At 41.1% G+C, this 23,410-nt stretch overlaps 2 protein-coding genes across 3 annotated transcripts in view; one reads left to right on the forward strand and one right to left on the reverse strand.

Annotated features, from left to right (window-relative positions):
• Window positions 1-9,059, reverse strand: part of myt1la (myelin transcription factor 1-like, a) — a 50,525-nt gene extending 41,466 nt beyond the window's left edge. For both annotated transcript variants that reach the window (XM_079572213.1, XM_079572212.1), the window contains exon 1: window positions 8,805-9,059. The gene's annotated coding sequence lies outside the window, so the exon portion shown is untranslated. The remainder of the gene's footprint in view (window positions 1-8,804) is intronic.
• A 7,453-nt stretch (window positions 9,060-16,512) lies between these two features.
• e2f6 (E2F transcription factor 6) lies at window positions 16,513-23,089 on the forward strand (the record flags this gene model as incomplete). The annotated part of the gene is made up of 6 exons (XM_079572068.1): window positions 16,513-16,889; window positions 19,082-19,459; window positions 21,654-21,865; window positions 22,468-22,538; window positions 22,603-22,786; window positions 22,855-23,089. The coding sequence occupies exons 1-6, from the start codon at window positions 16,770-16,772 to the stop codon at window positions 23,087-23,089; spliced, it is 1,200 nt and encodes a 399-aa protein (XP_079428194.1). The 5' UTR covers window positions 16,513-16,769.
• Between the last annotated feature and the right edge of the window lie 321 nt (window positions 23,090-23,410).

Here is a 23,410-nt window from a genome sequence, read left to right on the forward strand (position 1 = left end):
CCTGGTTTAGTCCTGCTTTAGTCCTGGTTTAGTCCTGCTTTAGTCCTGGTTTAGTCCCGCTTTAGTCCTGGTTTAGTCCTGGTTTAGTCCTGCTTTAGTCCCGCTTTAGTCCTGGTTTAGTCCTGGTTTAGTCCTGCTTTAGTCCCGCTTTAGTCCTGGTTTAGTCCTGCTTTAGTCCTGCTTTAGTCCTGCTTTAGTCCTGCTTTAGTCCTGGTTTAGTCCTGGTTTAGTCCTGCTTTAGTCCTGGTTTAGTCCTGGTTTAGTCCTGCTTTAGTCCTGGTTCAGTCCTGGTTTAGTCCTGCTTTAGTCCTGGTTTAGTCCTGCTTTAGTCCTGGTTTAGTCCTGGTTTAGTCCTGCTTTAGTCCTGGTTTAGTCCTGCTTTAGTCCTGGTTTAGTCCTGCTTTAGTCCTGGTTTATTCCTGGTTTAGTCCTGGTTTAGTCCTGGTTTAGTCCTGGTTTAGTCCTGGTTTAGTCCTGCTTTAGTCCTGGTTTAGTCCTGCTTTAGTCCTGGTTTAGTCCTGCTTTAGTCCTGGTTTAGTCCTGCTTTAGTCCTGGTTTAGTCCTGGTTTAGTCCTGCTTTAGTCCTGGTTTAGTCCTGGTTTAGTCCTGCTTTAGTCCTGGTTTAGTCCTGGTTTAGTCCTGCTTTAGTCCTGCTTTAGTCCTGCTTTAGTCCTGGTTTAGTCCTGGTTTAGTCCTGGTTTAGTCCTGGTTTAGTCCTGTTTAGTCCTGGTTTAGTCCTGCTTTAGTCCTGCTTTAGTCCTGGTTTAGTCCTGCTTTAGTCCTGCTTTAGTCCTGCTTTAGTCCTGGTTTAGTCCCGCTTTAGTCCTGTTTTAGTCCTGTTTTAGTCCTGTTTTAGTCCTGTTTTAGTCCTGGTTTAGTCCTGCTTTAGTCCTGCTTTAGTCCTGGTCTAGTCCTGCTTTAGTCCTGGTTTAGTCCTGGTTTAGTCCTGGTTTAGTCCTGCTTTAGTCCTGGTTTAGTCCTGCTTTAGTCCTGGTTTAGTCCTGCTTTAGTCCTGGTTTATTCCTGGTTTAGTCCTGGTTTAGTCCTGGTTTAGTCCTGGTTTAGTCCTGGTTTAGTCCTGCTTTAGTCCTGGTTTAGTCCTGCTTTAGTCCTGGTTTAGTCCTGCTTTAGTCCTGGTTTAGTCCTGCTTTAGTCCTGGTTTAGTCCTGGTTTAGTCCTGCTTTAGTCCTGGTTTAGTCCTGGTTTAGTCCTGCTTTAGTCCTGGTTTAGTCCTGGTTTAGTCCTGCTTTAGTCCTGCTTTAGTCCTGCTTTAGTCCTGGTTTAGTCCTGCTTTAGTCCTGGTTTAGTCCTGGTTTAGTCCTGCTTTAGTCCTGGTTTAGTCCTGGTTTAGTCCTGGTTTAGTCCTGTTTAGTCCTGGTTTAGTCCTGCTTTAGTCCTGCTTTAGTCCTGGTTTAGTCCTGCTTTAGTCCTGCTTTAGTCCTGGTTTAGTCCTGGTTTAGTCCTGGTTTAGACCTGGTTTAGTCCTGGTTCAGTCCTGGTTTAGTCCCGCTTTAGTCCCGCTTTAGTCCTGCTTTAGTCCTGGTTTAGTCCTGGTTTAGTCCTGGTTTAGTCCTGGTTTAGTCCCGCTTTAGTCCCGCTTTAGTCCTGCTTTAGTCCTGGTTTAGTCCTGGTTTAGTCCTGGTTTAGTCCTGGTTTAGTCCTGGTTTAGTCCTGGTTTAGTCCTGCTTTAGTCCTGGTTTAGTCCTGGTTTAGTCCTGGTTTAGTCCTGGTTTAGTCCTGCTTTAGTCCTGCTTTAGTCCTGGTTTAGTCCTGGTTTAGTCCTGGTTTAGTCCTGGTTTAGTCCTGCTTTAGTCCCGCTTTAGTCCTGGTTCAGTCCTGGTTTAGTCCTGCTTTAGTCCTGGTTTAGTCCTGCTTTAGTCCTGGTTTAGTCCCGCTTTAGTCCCGCTTTAGTCCTGGTTTAGTCCTGCTTTAGTCCCGCTTTAGTCCTGGTTTAGTCCTGGTTTAGTCCTGGTTTAGTCCTGCTTTAGTCCCGCTTTAGTCCTGGTTTAGTCCTGGTTTAGTCCTGGTTTAGTCCTGGTTTAGTCCCGCTTTGGTCCTGCTTTAGTCCTGGTTTAGTCCTGGTTTAGTCCTGGTCTAGTCCCGCTTTAGTCCCGCTTTAGTCCTGGTACACTCTCTGAACAGCGTGTTCCAGATGTTGCGGCTCATCTGTATTCACCTCAGAGTCGCAGCTCGATCCGACTCCAGGAGAAAACCTGGACCGGACTCGGACGAGCCGGCGGAGCTGAACTCACTTTAAACACCAGGAACTAAAGTATTCAACCACACGATGACATCACAATCAGCAGGAGATCATCACTGAGGACCAGTGTGGGGAGGACCAGTGTGGGGGGCAGTGTGGGGAGGACCAGTGTGGGGAGGACCAGTGTGGGGGGACACTGGCTCCAGAACACTGTAACATGTGTCCAATCAGAGCGCTGCGTTCTGAATAAGCTCCACTGATCTGGTCTGTGTATGAAGCTTCTAAACTGTGCCAGCAGGGGGCGCTTTACTGAAAACATTCCTGTTTAGTTGATCCTAGAGATTCACGATCCATTGTTTTTGCTTCAGATACCGATACTGAGGGTTTGAGTATCTGCCGATATCCGATATGAACCGATACAGGAGACTTTCTCTAAAGTGTTTTCTCTGAGTCAGATCATTATTATTTATCAATTTATTATTTGTGAATAAAACATTAAACAGGATCACTGGACTTTAGGTCATATTAATATAAACGACAAATATGTGTCAGTTTCATAAACTAAAACACAAACACTGGGTCAATCAGAGGCTGATTATTTTAGACGATCCAGTCATAGTTTCTGTCCCAGCCTTGATTAGTTGCCATTAGCATTAGCATGGTACTGTTAGCATTAGCATACTGTTGCTAGTCGTGGCATTTTGTGCAGCGATCTAAAAACAATTGTGGAGGTTAGAACTAACTCAGTGAGTGAGTTCACCAGGTCCTGAGCTTCAAAATGACATATAGCATATAGCATATAGCATGTAGCATGTAGCATCTAGCATGTAGCATATAGCAGGTAGCATATAGTAGGGATGCACCGATACCACTTTTTCTAAAACCGATACGAGTACAAGGCATTTTCTTCAACATTCTTCCTTTTTTCCACAGCAGATTGGTTTGTAATGAGTTAATTTACTCATTTACATTTCCTTAAGTAAAGTCGGCGACACATTTAAGGGCAGTTATATTAGAATTGTGCTGATGCCATTTATTTATTTATTTTATTTTCATTCAATATAATTCTTTATTTTTATGTCTCTGTCCATCATAGACAGAAAAGCCCATGTCCTAAAGCTCCCAATGTCTGAGCTTTATTCATTTATGTGTTTTTATTTAACAATAGTATTGAGGTGTGACTTAAATGGTCTCTTTTCGTCTGTACTTCAGCTCCTGTAGATTTTCTCGTGTGTTTGTAGTAACTTAGCGAGTAGCTACAGCGTTTTCATTGTTCTGCTGCAGCTCATTTTCCCTCAATATAAACATGCTGTATGTCTTTAAGTTGGATTTTCTGAGGACTTTTTAGTCGCTGGGTTAGTTTTTCAGATGAATAAACCCCTGGGCTTAAAACGGCGTCAGAATGGCCAAAACTGCTAGCCGCGAGTTAGCAACGTTAGCCTGTATTTTGTAAACACTGCAGACGCTGCAGCGAGTTAGCAACGTTAGCCTGTATGTTGTAAACACTGCAGACGCTGCAGCGAGTTAGCATCGTTAGCCTGTATGTTGTAAACACTGCAGACGCTGCAGCGAGTTAGCATCGTTAGCATGTATGTTGTAAACACTGCAGACGCTGCAGCGAGTTAGCATCGTTAGCATGTATGTTGTAAACACTGCAGACGCTGCAGCGAGTTAGCATCGTTAGCATGTATGTTGTAAACACTGCAGACGCTGCAGCGAGTTAGCATCGTTAGCATGTATGTTGTAAACACTGCAGACGCTGCAGCGAGTTAGCATCGTTAGCCTGTGTGTTGTAAACACTGCAGACGCTGCAGCTCTAACAACATTAAGCTCTGGTTAAATCCAGCTCAGACTCTGGTTTAGAGAGCGCAGTCTGTAATAAAGTCAGCTCTATGTGGATTATTGTGTTTACACTAAACTATTCTCCAGTTTGTTGCTTCTTCTCTCCTCAGCTGAGAGCTGCGCCTCGTAGGTGCGCCTCGTAGCTGCGCCTCGTAGCTGCGCTGGCCACAAATAGGAGGTGGACCTGGATCCTCAGGTCAGTCCAGACTCTGACCACACGGCCGGTCAGAAGGTCACACAGGAGGTGGACCAGCGTCTCCACGAGCTCGAAAGCTGAAGATCTGACAGTCCTGACAAAACCAGGTCCAGATCCTTAGGTCAGTCCAGACTCTGACCTTAAAGAGTCTGAAAACAGCAAAGGGTCTAAACACGGACTAAACCAGGTCTAAACACGGACTAAACCAGGTCTAAACACGGACTAAACACGGACTAAACCAGGTCTAAACACGGACTAAACACGGACTAAACCAGGTCTAAACACGGACTAAACACGGACTAAACAAGGTCTAAACACGGACTAAACACAGACTAAACATGGACTAAACACGGACTAAACATGGACTAAACACGGACTAAACCAGGTCTAAACACGGACTAAACACGGACTAAACATGGACTAAACACGGACTAAACCAGGTCTAAACACGGACTAAACACGGAATAAACATGGACTAAACCAGGTCTAAACACGGACTAAACACGGACTAAACATGGACTAAACACGGACTAAACCAGGTCTAAACACAGACTAAACCAGGACTAAACATGGACTAAACCAGGTCTAAACACGGACTAAACACAGACTAAACCAGGTCTAAACACGGACTAAACACGGACTAAACCAGGTCTAAACATGGACTAAACACGGACTAAACCAGGTCTAAACACGGACTAAACCAGGTCTAAACACGGACTAAACACGGACTAAACCAGGACTACACACGGACTAAACATGGACTAAACATGGACTAAACACGGTCTAAACCAGGTCTAAACACGGACTAAACCAGGTCTAAACATGGACTAAACACGGACTAAACCAGGTCTAAACACGGACTAAACACGGACTAAACCAGGTCTAAACACGGACTAAACACGGACTAAACACGGACTAAACATGGACTAAACACGGTCTAAACCAGGTCTAAACATGGACTAAACACGGACTAAACATGGACTAAACACGGACTAAACATGGACTAAACACGGACTAAACCAGGTCTAAACACGGACTAAACACGGACTAAACATGGACTAAACCAGGTCTAAACACGGACTAAACATGGACTAAACACGGACTAAACCAGGTCTAAACACGGACTAAACACGGACTAAACATGGACTAAACCAGGTCTAAACACGGACTAAACATGGACTAAACACGGTCTAAACCAGGTCTAAACACGGACTAAACACGGACTAAACACGGTCTAAACCAGGTCTAAACACGGACTAAACACGGACTAAACACGGACTAAACCAGGTCTAAACACGGACTAAACATGGACTAAACCAGGTCTAAACACGGTCTAAACACGGACTAAACCAGGACTAAACCAGGTGTAAACACGGACTAAACCAGGTCTAAACACGGACTAAACCAGGTCTAAACACGGACTAAACACGGACTAAACACAGACTAAACCAGGTCTAAACACGGACTAAACACGGTCTAAACACGGTCTAAACACGGACTAAACCAGGACTAAACCAGGTGTAAACACGGACTAAACCAGGTCTAAACACGGACTAAACACGGTCTAAACACGGACTAAACCAGGTCTAAACACGGACTAAACACGGACTAAACACGGACTAAACCAGGACTAAACATGGACTAAACACGGACTAAACACGGACTAAACCAGGTCTAAACACGGACTAAACACGGAATAAACCAGGTGTAAACACGGACTAAACCAGGTCTAAACACGGACTAAACCAGGACTAAACCAGGTGTAAACACGGACTAAACCAGGTGTAAACACGGACTAAACCAGGACTAAACCAGGTCTAAACACGGACTAAACCGGGACTAAACCGGGTGTAAACACGGATTAAACCAGGTCTAAACACGGACTAAACCAGGTCTAAACACGGACTAAACACGGACTAAACCAGGTGTAAACACGGACTAAACCAGGTCTAAACACGGACTAAACCAGGTCTAAACACGGACTAAACACGGACTAAACCAGGACTAAACACGGACAAAACATGGACTAAACCAGGTCTAAACACGGACTAAACACGGACTAAACAAAGTCTAAACACGGACTAAACCAGGTCTAAACACGGACTAAACACGGACTAAACATGGACTAAACCAGGTCTAAACACGGACTAAACACGGACTAAACACGGACTAAACACGGACTAAACCAGGACTAAACACGGACTAAACACGGACTAAACATGGACTAAACACGGACTAAACACGGACTAAACCAGGTCTAAACACGGACTAAACACGGACTAAACACGGACTAAACACGGACTAAACCAGGTCTAAACACGGACTAAACACGGACTAAACACGGACTAAACCAGGTCTAAACACGGACTAAACACGGACTAAACCAGGTCTAAACACGGACTAAACACGGACTAAACACGGACTAAACACGGACTAAACCAGGTCTAAACACGGACTAAACACGGACTAAACACGGACTAAACCAGGTCTAAACACGGACTAAACACGGACTAAACCAGGTCTAAACACGGACTAAACACGGACTAAACATGGACTAAACACGGACTAAACACAGACTAAACCAGGTCTAAACACGGACTAAACACGGACTAAACACGGTCTAAACCAGGTCTAAACACGGACTAAACACGGACTAAACACGGACTAAACCAGGTCTAAACACGGACTAAACATGGACTAAACCAGGTCTAAACACGGTCTAAACACGGACTAAACCAGGACTAAACCAGGTGTAAACACGGACTAAACCAGGTCTAAACACGGACTAAACACGGTCTAAACACGGACTAAACCAGGTCTAAACACGGACTAAACACGGACTAAACCAGGTCTAAACACGGACTAAACACGGTCTAAACACGGACTAAACCAGGACTAAACCAGGTGTAAACACGGACTAAACCAGGTCTAAACACGGACTAAACACGGTCTAAACACGGACTAAACCAGGTCTAAACACGGACTAAACACGGACTAAACACGGACTAAACCAGGACTAAACATGGACTAAACACGGACTAAACACGGACTAAACCAGGTCTAAACACGGACTAAACACGGAATAAACCAGGTGTAAACACGGACTAAACCAGGTCTAAACACGGACTAAACCGGGACTAAACCAGGTCTAAACACGGACTAAACCAGGTCTAAACACGGACTAAACACGGACTAAACCAGGTCTAAACACGGACTAAACACGGACTAAACCAGGTCTAAACACGGACTAAACACGGACTAAACCAGGTGTAAACACGGACTAAACCAGGTCTAAACACGGACTAAACACGGACTAAACCAGGACTAAACACGGACAAAACATGGACTAAACCAGGTCTAAACACGGACTAAACACGGACTAAACAAAGTCTAAACACGGACTAAACCAGGTCTAAACACGGACTAAACACGGACTAAACATGGACTAAACCAGGTCTAAACACGGACTAAACACGGACTAAACACGGACTAAACACGGACTAAACCAGGACTAAACACGGACTAAACACGGACTAAACATGGACTAAACACAGACTAAACACGGACTAAACCAGGTCTAAACACGGACTAAACACGGACTAAACACGGACTAAACACGGACTAAACCAGGTCTAAACACGGACTAAACACGGACTAAACACGGACTAAACCAGGTCTAAACACGGACTAAACACGGACTAAACCAGGTCTAAACACGGACTAAACACGGACTAAACATGGACTAAACACGGACTAAACACGGACTAAACCAGGACTAAACACGGACTAAACCAGGTCTAAACACGGACTAAACACGGACTAAACACGGACTAAACCAGGTCTAAACACGGACTAAACACGGACTAAACACGGACTAAACATGGACTAAACACGGACTAAACACGGACTAAACACGGACTAAACCAGGTCTAAACACGGACTAAACACGGACTAAACATGGACTAAACACGGACTAAACACAGACTAAACCAGGTGTAAACACGGACTAAAGCAGACACTGACCCGGGGGGGCAGACACTGACCCGGGGGGGCAGACACTGACCCGGGGGGGCAGACACTGACCCGGGGGGGGGGGGGCAGACACTGACCCGGGGGGGGGGGGGGGCAGACACTGACCCGGGTCATCCAGCAGCAGCAGCAGCAGCAGCAGCTCAGGTTTAACATCTTCACTCAGACCCGACACAAACTTTTAAACAAAACATCCCCAACGACCCAAACCCGAACACTGTCATTTAAATGAACATGTGCAGAAACCCAGGTCCGTTAGTCTGTCTGTCAGTTAGTCAGTTAGTCTCAGATTTCTCCTCAGTCTGAATCCAAACCAAAGCTTTTATTAGTGACATTTAAGGCCTGTAATTATGACTCAATTAAAGGCACGACTTCTGATGCTTTTCCTGCAGAGACTCTGAACCAAAACAAGGAGCTAACCCAGGAGAAGTCAGAACAAACCCGGACAAACCCGGACAAACCCGGGCTGAGGAGGCTTCGTGAAGGACTGTGACACGTGAGGAAGAAGAACAGGAGAAGAACAGGAGAAGAACCTACTGAAATGGCGCTGATTGTTCTGGATCTCGGACTGGACTCCGCGGCTCGGTTCCGGTCTGGACTCGTCTCCCGGGCCTGGTCCTGGTTCGGTCCGGTGTGTCAGGCCGCTGTCTCCGCCGCCATGCCCCGTGATGCCCGCGCCGCCTGTGATGCCGCCGCTCCTGCCGCTCCTGCCGCCGGTGCGTTCCGGAGGATGCTTCGGTGGAAAAGGAGGCGGCGGATCCAGACAGACGCACGGGCGCGCGCACAGACGGGGCAGGCGCGTGCACGCTCACTCCCTGTTGTCTCCGAGGCGGGCGGGGGCGCGCACGCACACGGGAGGGGGGCGCGCGCACGGTGCATTCCGTCGCTCTGAATGCGCCACAGTCTTTTGTTCGCGTTTGGCCAAAAGCGGAATCGAGACGTTCACGGTCAGACGGAGAAAAGACGCGTTTTTAAAATCAGGAATAAAAGTGTTTAAGCTCTTACCTCCCGCCTGAACCAAATACATTCTGTCCTCTCTGGCCATATAGGCCTGTGTAACACCTCATCACACAAAACTGAGCTTTTTCCTCCCGCTGTTGCTGTGTTGAGTCACCTTTTGTATGTGTTTTTTTTCTTTTCTTTTTCATTTTTGTCACATTTTTGTTGAATTTTTGTCATTTTTTTGTTGAATTTTTGTCATTTTTTTGTTGAATTTTTGTCATATTTTTGTTGAATTTTTGTTGATTTTTTGTCACATTTTTGTCACATTTTTGTCACATTTTTGTCATATTTTCGTTGAATTTTTGTTGAATTTTTGTCACATTTTTGTGGAATTTTTGTCACATTTTTGTCACATTTTTGTCACATTTTTGTCACATTTTTGTCACATTTTTGTCACAGTTTTGTCACATTTTTGTCACATTTTTGTCACATTTTTGTCACATTTTTGTCACAGTTTTGTCACATTTTTGTCACATTTTTGTCACATTTTTGTCTCTTTTTTATCGCGTTTACATCCTTGTTTTCTTCTCATTTTTTGTGGCTGTTTAGGTGTTTTTCCCCAAGAAGCTGTTTGATTAGGGTAAAGCCAAAGGGATCCGTTCAGGTGGGAGTTAAGAGGTTAAGAGACGCAGAAGCTTCAGCAGAATGTTCAGGAGGAAACCAAGAAAACACCAAAGCACAAAGACATCCTGAGCAACTGCAGCAAGGCCAACATTATATTATTATATAGTATTATATTTTATTATAAAGCCTTTACAAAGGAACAAACCAAACAAACGGAATATTCCACTTTAACATTCGCATCATTTCTATCAAACAGTGGAATGATGATAATGTTGCCTGTTTGAGGGGCACGAGCTCAACCATGTTCCTTTTAAACACCCCAATGTTTTACATCAGGGGTAGGCGGGAGGCAAGGTCAGGCCCGGGGGCCAAATCCGGCCCTCCAGCACAGAACCTCTGGCCCTCAAGATGATTTTGAGAAACATTATTACACAAATCAGAGAGAACTTTTAACATTATTAGAGTTAAATGGGAGAAAAAAAGGTAGAAATACTGTCAATGCACCCAGTGAGGTCATATATTGTAGTTATTCTCTTTTTTATTCTTGTTCCATCGGCGCTATAGCATTTGTGTCTTGGATTAGTTCAAACCGATTCAAATTCAACATAGAAGAACTTTAATTCAGGCAATTTTAACCGAGAGGATCTTTTCCCTCACGTCATCAGATTTTTTTTTCCATCATTTTTTTGTTGGGTATTCAACTCATTTTTGTAACTTTTTTGTGATTTTTTTTGTCAAATTTTTATCAAATTTTTGTACATTTTTTGTCACATTTTTGTCATTTTTTCTCACTTTTTTGTCACATTTCCATCATTGTTTTCGTCTCAGTTTTGTTGCTTTTTTTCCCACCTTTTTTCCAGAAGCTTTTGGATTGGGGTAAAGCCAAACAGGAGAAAATGTGCTCGGTTCAGGTGGGAGTTAAGGGGTTAAGTCATTTATCTCATTTAAGATGGTCAGTTTTCCAGTGTTGTGTTTACTTTGGGCTAATAATCGGCCCTCCTTCCCCTGTTTTACATGTTTTTGTTCTCACGTTTCCTCACACTGGAGATCAACGTGCAGATCTTTATTGTTCTGTTTCCTGGTCCACGCGTCGTAACGAATTACAAAAGTAACGAGCTACATGTTATTTTACGTTACTTACACAGAGTTTATTAGTCATTACAAAACAAACTGTATTACAGGTGTGTTTAACCTCTTAACTCCCGCCTGAACCGAGAGGATCTTTTTCCTCACGTCATCAGATTTTTTTTCCATCATTTTTTTGTTGGGTGTTCAACTCATTTTTGTCGCTTTTTTGTCAATTTTTTTTCAATTTTTTGTCATTTTTTATGAATTTTTTGTCATTTTTTATGAATTTTTTGTCATTTTTTTAATCACATTTTTGTCATTTTTTTTATCACATTTTTGTCATTTTTTTTAATCACATTTTTGTCACATTTTTGTCATTTTTTCTTCCATTTTTTGTCAATTTCTTGTGACATTTTTGTGACATTTTTATCATTTTTTCATCAATTTTTCGTCACTTTTTTGTCACATTTCCATCATTGTTTTCGTCTCAGTTTTGTTGCTATTTTCACACCTTTTTTCCAGAAGCTTTTGGATTGGGGTAAAGCCAAACTGGAGAAAATGTGCTCGGTTCAGGTGGGAGTTAAGGGGTTAAAGTCACTGGCCCAACACTGATCGCAAACCAAGTAAGAACCCATCCTACAAGTGTTACCTTTAACCTCTTACCCCCGCCTTTACCCAAATCTAACAGCTTCTCGACTGGAGGTCACAGCCAGAGTAACGTCTCATTTGAAAGCTCAGACCCACAAACCTGATCATAACTGTGTTGCCGTGTTTTGTCTCTTCTGTTGTCGCTTTTTTCTACTTTTTACTGCTTTTTTTTGTGGGGGGGGGGTCGAGTGTCTTGCCCAGGGGCACAGTGGGAGTTGAACCTCTGCCTCCCGCCCTGCTCTGAGCGTAGGAGGACGCGGTTCAAAGATGGCCGCCCTGAAGGATTTTCTCATCGATCGACTCCGGAACATTTCCCCGCTCTCGGTCCGAGGTCGGAGAAAGTGAAGTTTGGACGTTTTTCTTTCCACGAACGACAACTTTACCAACTTTAAATGTCGACACAAACCGGCTTCGCCCACTGAGAGGTCACGGGTTCAACTCCGGCGCCAGATTCTCTCGTCTGGCTTCTCTCCCGACGGGGTTTTCTCTCCCGACGGGGTTTTCTCTCCCGACGGGATTTAGAAACGTGAAACTGTCGCTGATGTGAAGCTTCTCTCCCAGTGTTTTCTCCTGAGCCGCTTTACCCAAATCTAAAAGCTTCCAAATAGGGACGGAAACGAGGATGAAAACGGAACAAAAATGTGTCGGAAAAGGAACAAAAACACAACAAAATATGACAAAAAAATGTGAAAAAAGGAACAAAAACACAACGAAAAAATGACAAAAAAATGCAAAAAAAGGAACAAAAACACAACGAAAAAATGACAAAAAAATGCAAAAAAGGAACAAAAAACACAACGAAAAAATTACCAAAAAATTAGAAAAAAGGAACAAAAAACACAACGAAAAAAGGACAAAAAATGCAAAAAAAGGAACAAAAACACAACGAAAAAATGCGGAAAAAAATGCGAAAAAAGGAACAAAAACACAACGAAAACATGACAAAAAAAATGTGAAAAAAGGAACAAAAAACACAACGAAAAAATGACAGAAAAAATGTGAAAAAGGAACAAAAACACAACGAAAAAATGACAAAAAAATGAGAAAAAAGGAACAAAAACACAACGAAAAAATGACAAAAAAATGAGAAAAAAGGAACAAAAACACAACGAAAAAATGACAAAAAAATGCGAAAAAAGGAACAAAAAACACAATGAAAAAATGACAGAAAAAATGTGAAAAAGGAACAAAAACACAACGAAAAAATGACAAAAAAATGAGAAAAAAGGAACAAAAACACAACGAAAAAATGACAAAAAAAGGCGAAAAAAGGAACAAAAACACAACGAAAAAATGACAAAAAAATGCAAAAAAAGGAACAAAAACACAACGAAGAAATGACAAAAAAAATGCGAAAAAAGGAACAAAAACACAACGAAAAAATGACAAAAAAATGTGAAAAAGGAACAAAAACACAACGAAAAAATGACAAAAAAATGCGAAAAAGGAACAAAAACACAATGAAAAAAGGACAAAAAATGTGGAAAAAAGGAACAAAAACACAACGAAAAAATGACAAAAAAAGGAACAAAAACACAACGAAAAAAAGACCAAAAAAATGTGAAAAAAGGAACAAAAACACAACGAAAAAATGACAAAAAAATGTGAAAAAGGAACAAAAACACAACGAAAAAATGACAAAAAAAAGCGAAAAAGGAACAAAAACACAATGAAAAAATGACAAAAAAATGCGAAAAAGGAACAAAAACACAACGAAAAAAGGACAAAAAATGTGGAAAAAAAGAACAAAAACACAACAAAAAAAGGCAAAAAAAGGAACAAAAACACAACGAAAAAAAGACCAAAAAAATGTGAAAAAGGAACAAAAACACAACGAAAAAATGACAAAAAAATGTGAAAAAGGAACAAAAACACAACGAAAAAATGACAAAAAATGCGAAAAAAGGAACAAAAACACAACGAAAAAATGACAAAAAAAGGCGAAAAAAGGAACAAAAACACAACGAAAAAATGACAAAAAAATGCAAAAAAAGGAACAAAAACACAACGAAGAAATGACAAAAAAAATGCGAAAAAAGGAACAAAAACACAACGAAAAAATGACAAAAAAATGTGAAAAAGGAACAAAAACACAACGAAAAAATGACAAAAAAATGCGAAAAAGGAACAAAAACACAACGAAAAAAGGACAAAAAATGTGGAAAAAAAGAACAAAAACACAACAAAAAAAGGCAAAAAAAGGAACAAAAACACAACGAAAAAAAGACCAAAAAAATGTGAAAAAAGGAACAAAAACACAACGAAAAAATGACAAAAAAATGTGAAAAAGGAACAAAAACACAACGAAAAAATGACAAAAAAAAAGCGAAAAAGGAACAAAAACACAATGAAAAAATGACAAAAAAAATGCGAAAAAGGAACAAAAACACAACGAAAAAAGGACAAAAAATGTGGAAAAAAAGAACAAAAACACAACAAAAAAAGGCAAAAAAAGGAACAAAAACACAACGAAAAAAAGACCAAAAAAATGTGAAAAAGGAACAAAAACACAACGAAAAAATGACAAAAAAATGTGAAAAAGGAACAAAAACACAACGAAAAAATGACAAAAAATGCGAAAAAAGGAACAAAAACACAACGAAAAAATGACCAAAAAATGCGAAAAAGGAACAAAAAAGCAATGGAAAAGTGACAAAAAAGCATCTGGAAGGCGGTGAAAAAGCTGCAGTGACGGAAAATGAACGGAACACGACCGGGAAGCAACGAGAACCACAACAAAAACTTTACCAAAAAAAAAACGTTATGAATATGTGACAAAACCACAACAAAGGGTCAAAAACGAGACAAAAACCAGGACAAAAAACATGCCAGAAAAACAACAATAAACAATAACACCATGACAAAAATAAAAAACAGTCGCTGAGACTATTGTAACTGTTCACTGACCTGTTTCCAAACGAGCCGTTAGAGCAGCTGCTCGAGTCCTGACCAGAACCAGGAAATACGACCATATTAGTCCAGTGCTCCGGTCTCTGCACTGGCTTCCTGTCGCTCAGAGAGTTTAAAACAGCTCTGCTTGTTACAAGTCTCTTCATGGTCGAGCACCAAAATCTATAGCTGACGTGTTACAGCCGTATGAACCATCTCGGCCCTGAGATCCTCAGGGAGGGGTCTGCTGGTGGTTCCAGAGTCAGGACTAAACACGGTGAGGCTGCGTTTCAGTTTCAGCAAAAGTCTGGAACAGCCTCAGTGAGGACGTGAGACAATGTTCAAGTCCAGGCTGAAAACGTGCCTATTTACTTGTTTATTTATATGGATCCCATTGAGAGCAATAAGCACTCAGTTCGTCTTCCTGGGCCCATTCCAAACAACTTTTACATGTTCATACAAAAATATGTATATGCAGTATTTAAAAAACAAATATAATAACATGCATATATATTTGGCTTAAAATGTACATAGATTTAAACATTCATAATACTTTTAGGAGCAACAAAACAACAACAAACTCACAAACATGAGGCTTCAGATTATTTACGAATAGTACCTTATTTCTAAGTTCACGAATTCCGACTGGAATACGGTTCCAGGTAGATTATTGTTTATTATTGTTTATTAATGGAAAGCCCCTTGAGATGTAGCAACTCATTTTCGAGGGGGTCCACAAAACAGACAGAAAACAGAAATGATATAGCTCTATAGAGAACCGTTTTCCTCATGAAATTAGTTTTAGGATGTTGTGTTATTATATGACCATTGGATGCCATTCTAGTATTATGCTTATGCACAGAGTTTAATAGGACAATTTGATTGAATATAAAAACAGGCATTTACTGCTGCCTATGGAGACTGATGGTATTTTAACTACTTTTAATATATAGCTTTAATATACCCATATTTGTAATGTTGTGTATTTGTATGAGTGTATTGTTTGTGTTTTCGGTGTTGCTGTGAGGCACATTGAGTTGCCTTGTGCATGAAATGTGCTGTATAAATACATTTGCCTTGCCTACTCTAGCCTTGAGGCTGTAAACCCTCCAGCCAAGAAGCTTTTAGATTTGGGTGAAGTCAAACTGGAGAAAATGTGTTGAAGTCAAAATAAAACACAAAATCCCCCAGACCTCCTGATTCACGCAGCTCTGCCTGTTTCTCTGTTCACTGTCGTCAGAGCCACAGTTCAGTGTCTCTTCATTATTGAAACTCAGAAAAATAATAGTATAATAAATGCATTTGTACGGGACTCCTCAAAACCCAGACAAGAGAGACCTCGTGTGGCCATCAAGAGAATAACTGCAAACAAATCTTATCGTCTATTAACCCCTTAACTCCCACCTGAACCGAGCACATTTTCTCCAGTTTGGCTTTACCCCAATCCAAAAGCTTCTGGAAAAAAGCTGTGAAAATAGCGACAGAACTGAGACGAAAACAATGATGAAGATGTGACAAAAAAGTGACGAAAAAATGACAAAAATGTGACAAAAAATGACAATAAAAGACAAAAAAATTGACAAAAAAATGACAAAAGATGTGGCAAAAAATGACCAAAAAAATGATTATAAAAATGACAAAAATGTGACAAAAAATGTGACAAAAAATGACAAGAAATGATTAAAAAAATGACAAAAATGTGACAAAAAATGACAAAAATGTGACAAAAAATGTGACAAAAAATGACAAAAATGTGACAAAAAATGACAATAAATGTGACAAAAAAATGACAATAAATGTGATAAAAATGTGACAAAAATTGACAAATCCATCCAGATCCATCTACATTAATTTTGTAGATCTTAGCTTTCAAATGAGGTGTTACACTGGTTACACTGCTCTCGGTTCAGGCGGGAGTTAAGCGGTTAAAATGACTCTACTATATACCTACTCATGTCATGTGACTTTTGATCTGATACTTTTGTAAAATACTTGTTTCACCCACATAAAGCTCAAAAGAAATAAACAAAAGTCGCCAATAACGCAATCCTCCTTCATTTTCCGTTACCTGAAGCGGCTTCAGACCGCACCAAGATGGCCGCCGCTGAGCCGCGTTTAGCGCCGTTTCCTGTAAACTGTTGTCCTTCCGGGTCAAAAACACGCCTTGTTCCGGGTCTGAGAAGCGCGCATGGACCGTGAGGACGTAAACAAACCGTGCTGTGCATTTGGACCGATTTTTGTCACGTTTCTGCGGGTTTTTCCCTCGTTGTTTTGGCGCCGTTTAGCATTAGCGCCGTTAGCTCCCGTTAGCTCCCGTTAGCTCCCGTTACCATGGTGAAGTGCGTGGTGTCGAGCTGCCTGAACCGGGAGCAGCTCGGCGCGGACCGAGGCGGCTGCAGCCGGGCCCCGAAGCGGTTCTTCAGCTTCCCCAAAGACCCGGCCCGCGTCAAGGTACGAGAGGGAATCACGTTTTAGACTAAAGTCACTTTTACAGCTGTCCGCGCTGCACGTGACGGTCTGTGTCCGCGCGAGGCTCGGGGGCGTGTTGTGGAAAATAATACAAATGAATGTGCGTGACTGCAGCAAATCAACTTTTACTCATCAAGACTCGGTCCAAATTCTGCTTATTTTTTCTAATTTTTTCCCTATTTTTTCCAATATTTTTGCCCAATTTTTCTTTATTTTTGCCAAATTATTCCTAATATTTCACATATTTCTTGACCTGTGAGGGTGTAATACCTCTTTGTGCCTGCAGGTGTAGCTTGTTTACCTGTGAGAGTGACTTTGACAAAAATGTGACCAAAAATTACAATAAAAGACAAAAAATTGACCAAAAAATGACAAAAGATGTGACAAAAAATGTGACAAAAAAAGACAAAAAATTGACCAAAAAATGACAAAAGATGCGACAAAAAATGTGACAAAAAATGTGACAAAAAATTGACCAAAAAATGATAAAAGATGTGACAAAAAATGTGACAAAAAAAGACAAAAAATTGATTAAAAAAGACAAAAAAAAGACAAAAAATGTGACAAAAAAGACAAAAAAAAGACAAAAAATGTGACAAAAAAAAGACAAAAAATTTATTAAAAAAGACAAAAAATTTATTAAAAAAGTCAAAAAATTGATTAAAAAAAGACAAAAAATGTGACAAAAAAAGACAAAAAATTGATTAAAAAAGACAAAAAATTGATTAAAAAAGACAAAAAAATGTGACAAAAAAGTGACAAAAAATTGATTAAAAAAGACAAAAAAAGACAAAAAATGTGACAAAAAATGTGACAAAAAAAGACAAAAAAAAGACAAAAAATGTGACTAAAAAAGACAAAAAAAATGATTAAAAAAAGACAAAAAAATGACAAAGAAAAAGACAAAAAATGTGACAAAAAATGACAAAAAAATGATTAAAAAATGACAAAGAAAAAGACAAAAAATGTGACAAAAAATGACAAAAAAGCTACAAAATGAGTTGAATACTCCCCAAAAAAAGATGGAAAAAAATCTGATGACGTGAGGAAAAAGATCCATTTAGATGAGTTTTGTAGATCTTAGCTTTCCTGTGAGAGTGTAATACCTCTTTGCGCCTGCAGGTGTGGCTTGTTTACCTGTGAGAGTGTAATACCTCTTTGCGCCTGCAGGTGTGGCTTGTTTACCTGTGAGAGTGACTTTGACAAAAATGCGACAAAAAAAAAACAAATGACAAAAAATGTGACAAAAAATTGATTAAAAAAAGACAAAAAAAGACAAAAAAAAGACAAAAAATGTGACAAAAAATTACAATAAATGTGACAAAAAACGACAAAAAAAAGACAAAAAAAGACAAAAAATTGATTAAAAAAAAGACAAAAAAGACAAAAAAAAGACAAAAAATGTGACAAAAAAAGACAAAAAATTGATTAAAAAAGACAAAAAAAAGACAAAAAATGTGACAAAAAAGACAAAAAAAAAAAAAAAAAAATGGATTAAAAAAAGACAAAAAATTGATTAAAAAAGACAAAAAAAGACAAAAAATGTGACAAAAAAAGACAAAAAATTGATTAAAAAAGACAAAAATTGTGACAAAAAAAGACAAAAAATGTGACAAAAAAAGACAAAAAAATGACAAAGAAAAAGACAAAAAATGTGACAAAAAATGACAAAAAGTTGAGAAAAAAAAATGACAAAAAAGCTACAAAATGAGTTGAATACCCCCCAAAAAAGATGGGAAAAAATCTGATGACGTGAGGAAAAAGATCCATTTAGATGAGTTTTATAGATCTTAGCTTTCCTGTGAGAGTGTAATACCTCTTTGTGCCTGCAGGTGTAGCTTGTTTCCCTGTGAGAGCGTAATACCTCTTTGCGCCTGTGAGAGTGTAATACCTCTTTGCGCCTGCAGGTGTGGCTTGTTTACCTGTGAGAGTGTAATACCTCTTTGTGCCTGCAGGTGTAGCTTGTTTACCTGTGAGAGTGTAATACCTCTTTGTGCCTGCAGGTGTAGCTTGTTTCCCTGTGAGAGCGTAATACCTCTTTGCGCCTGTGAGAGTGTAATACCTCTTTGCGCCTGCAGGTGTGGCTTGTTTACCTGTGAGAGTGTAATACCTCTTTGCTCCTGCAGGTGTAGCTTGTTTACCTGTGAGAGTGTAATACCTCTTTGCGCCTGCAGGTGTGGCTGGCGGCGCTGCGCGAGCCCGACAGGCAGGACTCTTCGGGGAACCATGTGATCTGCGAGGACCACTTCCTGCCCGAGGACGTCTCCGACAGCGGCGTTAGCCCGGACGCCATTCCCATCATGCCCCCGTGTCTGGAGGCGGAGCTGGGCCTCGACGCGTGGCCCGAGGACCCGGAGGAGGACGGCGGCTGGGCCATGGGGGACGAGGACCAGGAGGAGGAGGATGTAGAAGACGAAGCTCCTGAAGAAGAGGTCGATGAGGTCGATGAGGTCGAGGCGGAGGAAGAGGACGATGAACAGATTAATGAAGATGGTGATGATGAAGAAGTTGTTGACGAAAACAAAGCGGAGGAAGAGGACGACACAGAGATGGTGCGTAACTCATTAGTCAAAGTAAGATTTTAACCTCTTAACTCCTGCCTGAACCGAGAGCATTTTCTCCAGTTCAGCTTTACCCAAATCCTGTAGGCCAGTGTAACGCCTCATTTGAAAGCTAAGACCTACACAACTAAATTGATCTTTTTCCTCACGTCGTCAGATTTTTATTCATCACTTTTTTTGTTGGGCAGTCGTCTAATTTTCGTCAAATTTTTCGCATTTTTTTGGTCATTTTTTTGTCACTTTTTCATCAAATTATTCGCATTTTTTTGTCAAATTCTTATCACTTTTTTGTCCATTTTTTGTCACTTTTTCATAATTTTTTTTACTCAATTTTTTGTCAAATTTTTGTCACTTTTTTATAATTTTTTTTTCTCATTTTTTTGTCCGTTTTTGTCAATTTTTTGTCACTTTTTCATAATTTTTTTACTCCATTTTTTGTCAATTTTTGTCACTTTTTTGTCCATTTTTTTGTAAATCTTTTGTCTTTTTTTCCCCCTTTCTCGTCAATTTTTTCTCACTTTTTTCACATTTTCATCCTTGTTTTCGTCTCAGTTTTGTCACTATTTTCACACCTTTTTTCCAGAAGCTTTTGGATTGGGGTAAAGCTGGAGAAAATGTGCTCGGTTCAGGCGGGGGTTAAGGGGTTAAAAACTAAAAAAATGCATCAAACTTATAAATGTGCAAAGGTTTTAGTTCTATTTAATCCTAGTTTTGGGCAGATTTAGAGTTCTGACGACTGTCCAGTGTCACGTATCGTCAGTGTTGGCGAGTAACTAAATACATGTTTTTGAGTAACTGTATTCTAGTAAAGTTACACTTAAGAGTATTTAGATACAGTTACTTCCCAAATATCAAGACAAAAAACATCATTACATTTTAGCTCCATATTGCACAACATTATTAAGCACAAACCTTTAATGTTTAAAGCAGTACTAAGTAACTCATGCCCCTAGAGGCCACAAGCGCCACTGCAGGTGTTGTACATGTTGTGTTTTTTACTCATTAATCGTCCGTTAGAGTAAATCCTGCACTGACAGAAAAGACAAAGTGACAGAGGGATATTGTTCATCCAATTATACAATGGAGATCATTTTATTCACTCAAACTTGGCTGTAAATACTGTTTAAGTGGTGCTAGCCCACAGTTAGCTTTACCCCTTAGCCTGTTAGCTTCTTCTTCGTGATTCCATTAGTGCAGGGGTAGGCAAGTTTGCATGGTAGAGGGACGATTTTCTTCATTGTCAAAAGACAGAGGGCCAACCCCCCCCCCAATTGTTGCCTGAAGTAAAGCATCAGTTTTAACAACTGCCACTTGTACGTCATATATGACTTACGTGGGCGATCTGCTCAGAAATGTTGAGGAATTGACTATGTTTCACATTTTGAGCCTTAACTACGTTTTTTCCAGTTTGGCTTTACCCTAATCTTAAAGCTTCTGGACTGGAGTTTTTACCGTGTTTTTTTTCCCGTTGCTTTTTCGTCTTGGTTTCGCCACATTTTCGTCACGTTAACGTCGCTCTTTTGTTGCAATTTTTTTTTTAACTATTTCTTGCGTTTTCATCCTCGTTTTCGTTGCTATAATGACCGTTTTTTTCCCCCCAAGTGTTTAGATTTGGGTAAAGACAAACTGGGGAAAATGTGCTTGGTTCAGGTGGGGTTAAGAGATTAACAGGCCTTCGATCTCCCTCAAGACCATTTTCAGAAATACCTTTACTCAAAATGGTCTTGAGGGCCAGAGTGTGTATTGTGGAAAGTTGCAATTGTGGTTTTCCGGCCAGAACACCAGAAAGAGATGAAAGACCCCCCAATCATCCCTTTAACACTTGTATTACCCCCAGAGGGACGACGGGAAGGATTTATTAAGGTAAAGAAGTTACTAAGTGCTGCTTTAAAGGCTGAGGCTGAAATCTGCTGCTTTTGCCAACAGAGTAAAAGAGTTCATCATTTTATAACAGGCGTTCCATCATACTTTACTACACAGTGTGTTCGAATACAAAGTCTCTAGATTTAGACTAAAACTGAAAAGAATTGTCTTTAACTCAATAACTAAATAAAAGTGAACAACATTTTCTTCAGACATGTTTAAGTACTTTTACTCGAGTACCTTTGGAGAAATTCATACATTTCGGAAACTGGAAACACACATTTTTCATTGCTTTGCGCCTTTCTACACCTGCCCCCTTCAGGTCACAGAAGGAAGCACAGAAGCTGCAGATGGAGCCACGGCGCCCCCTGCAGACGGAGACATGGCGCCCCTTGAAGACGAAGCCACAGCGCCCCCTGCAGATGGAGACACGGCGTCCCCTGCTGATGGACAGGCATCGCCCCCCACAGATAAAGTTACAGCATCCCCTGCAGATGAATCCACAGCGCCCCCTTCAGTCCCTCTGAAGTCCAGGTAAAAGTGCTGAACATAAACTAGACTCACTGTGATGGTTCAACTCGTCGTCAGTCGATAAACCAGGCCTTTCTCTGAGGCTAAAGTCGACCTGTTAAAGAGGGGGTATTCTGCTTTTTCAGTCCCATAGCACCAGTCTATATCACACTACAATGATGACAAACCTTCTGTTGGTCTGTAAATGCAGTAAATTAGAATAACTGCCTTGTATAAAATGTCTCTCTCAAAATGGCTGTCGTGAATGTCTTGAAATAGGCCTCTGTCTCTTTAAGAACCTCTGAGCCTTTAGACACGCCCCCTCCACACGCTGTCTGTGGCATCAGTGGGGAGGGGGTTCTGCTGAGGAGCAGTGGTTGGTTACTCGGCTGGTGACGAAAGCTCGGAGGCGTCTCCAGGAGGTGGGGGCGTTCCTAGGAGGACTCAGGCAAACCTATCCCTAAAATGGCCGCCATCAGAGTTTTTACAGATTACTCAGAAATACGTGAATGTGCCAAGGCAACACTTCAGGCATGTTTTTAATGAGGGAGTGACGGAATAACATGATGGAAAGCTTGAAAAAGTCCATTTTCAATAATACCCCCCTTTAAATGTTTCTGTTTCAGTCCGGCTCCAGCGCCGCCTCCACAGCTCTCCTCTCCCTCAAAGTGTGAGTCCAGGACGTCCCTCAGAGAAGGTAAAGTCTCTGAATCACAGACTCTGGTGTTTCCTACATACATGTTGTCTCTGTTTGGCGGCAGACGTGCCTCTCACATCACTGGCGAGGAGCTTCCTGGAGCTGCTGCTGAACGCTGACGGATCTGTGGACGTCCGGGAGGCGGCCAGGACGCTGCAGTCGCCCAAACGCCGCCTGTACGAGGTCACCAACATCCTGATGGGCATCGACCTGCTGCGCAAGGAGTCGGTCAACCGCGTGCGCTGGACGTGAGTGTCTCAACAATCCTCCGTGTCGGTCAGGGAGAACCTCATGAACCCCGGGCTGTTTGTCTCAGGGGGAAGTGCCCGATCTCCAGCTTCCTGTGGGGGAAGCAGAAGCTGCAGCAGGAGTCGGAGAAGCTAAAGCGGGTGGAGGACGCGCTGGACGGACTCATCAAGAGCTGCGCCCAACAGCTGTTCTCCATGACCGACGACCGCGACAACGCCAAATATCCTTCAGAACTCTTTAGAACAGGTCACAGATCCTTCAAACTCTTTAGAACAGGTCAAAGATCCTTCAGAACTCTTTAGAACAGGTCACAGATCCTTCAGAACTCTTTAGAACAGGTCACAGATCCTTCAGAACTCTTGAGAACAGGTCAAAGATCCTTCAGAACTCTTGAGAACAGGTCAAAGATCCTTCAGAACTCTTGAGAACAGGTCAAAGATCCTTCAGAACTCTTGAGAACAGGTCAAAGATCATTCAGAACTCTTTAGAACAGGTCACAGATCCTTCAGAACTCTTTAGAACAGGTCAAAGATCCTTCAGAACTCTTTAGAACAGGTCACAGATCCTTCAGAACTCTTTAGAACAGGTCACAGATCCTTCAGAACTCTTTAGAACAGGTCACA

This window comes from Gobius niger, assembly GCF_951799975.1.
Source record: "Gobius niger genome assembly, chromosome: 15".
NCBI lineage: Eukaryota > Metazoa > Chordata > Actinopteri > Gobiiformes > Gobiidae > Gobius > Gobius niger.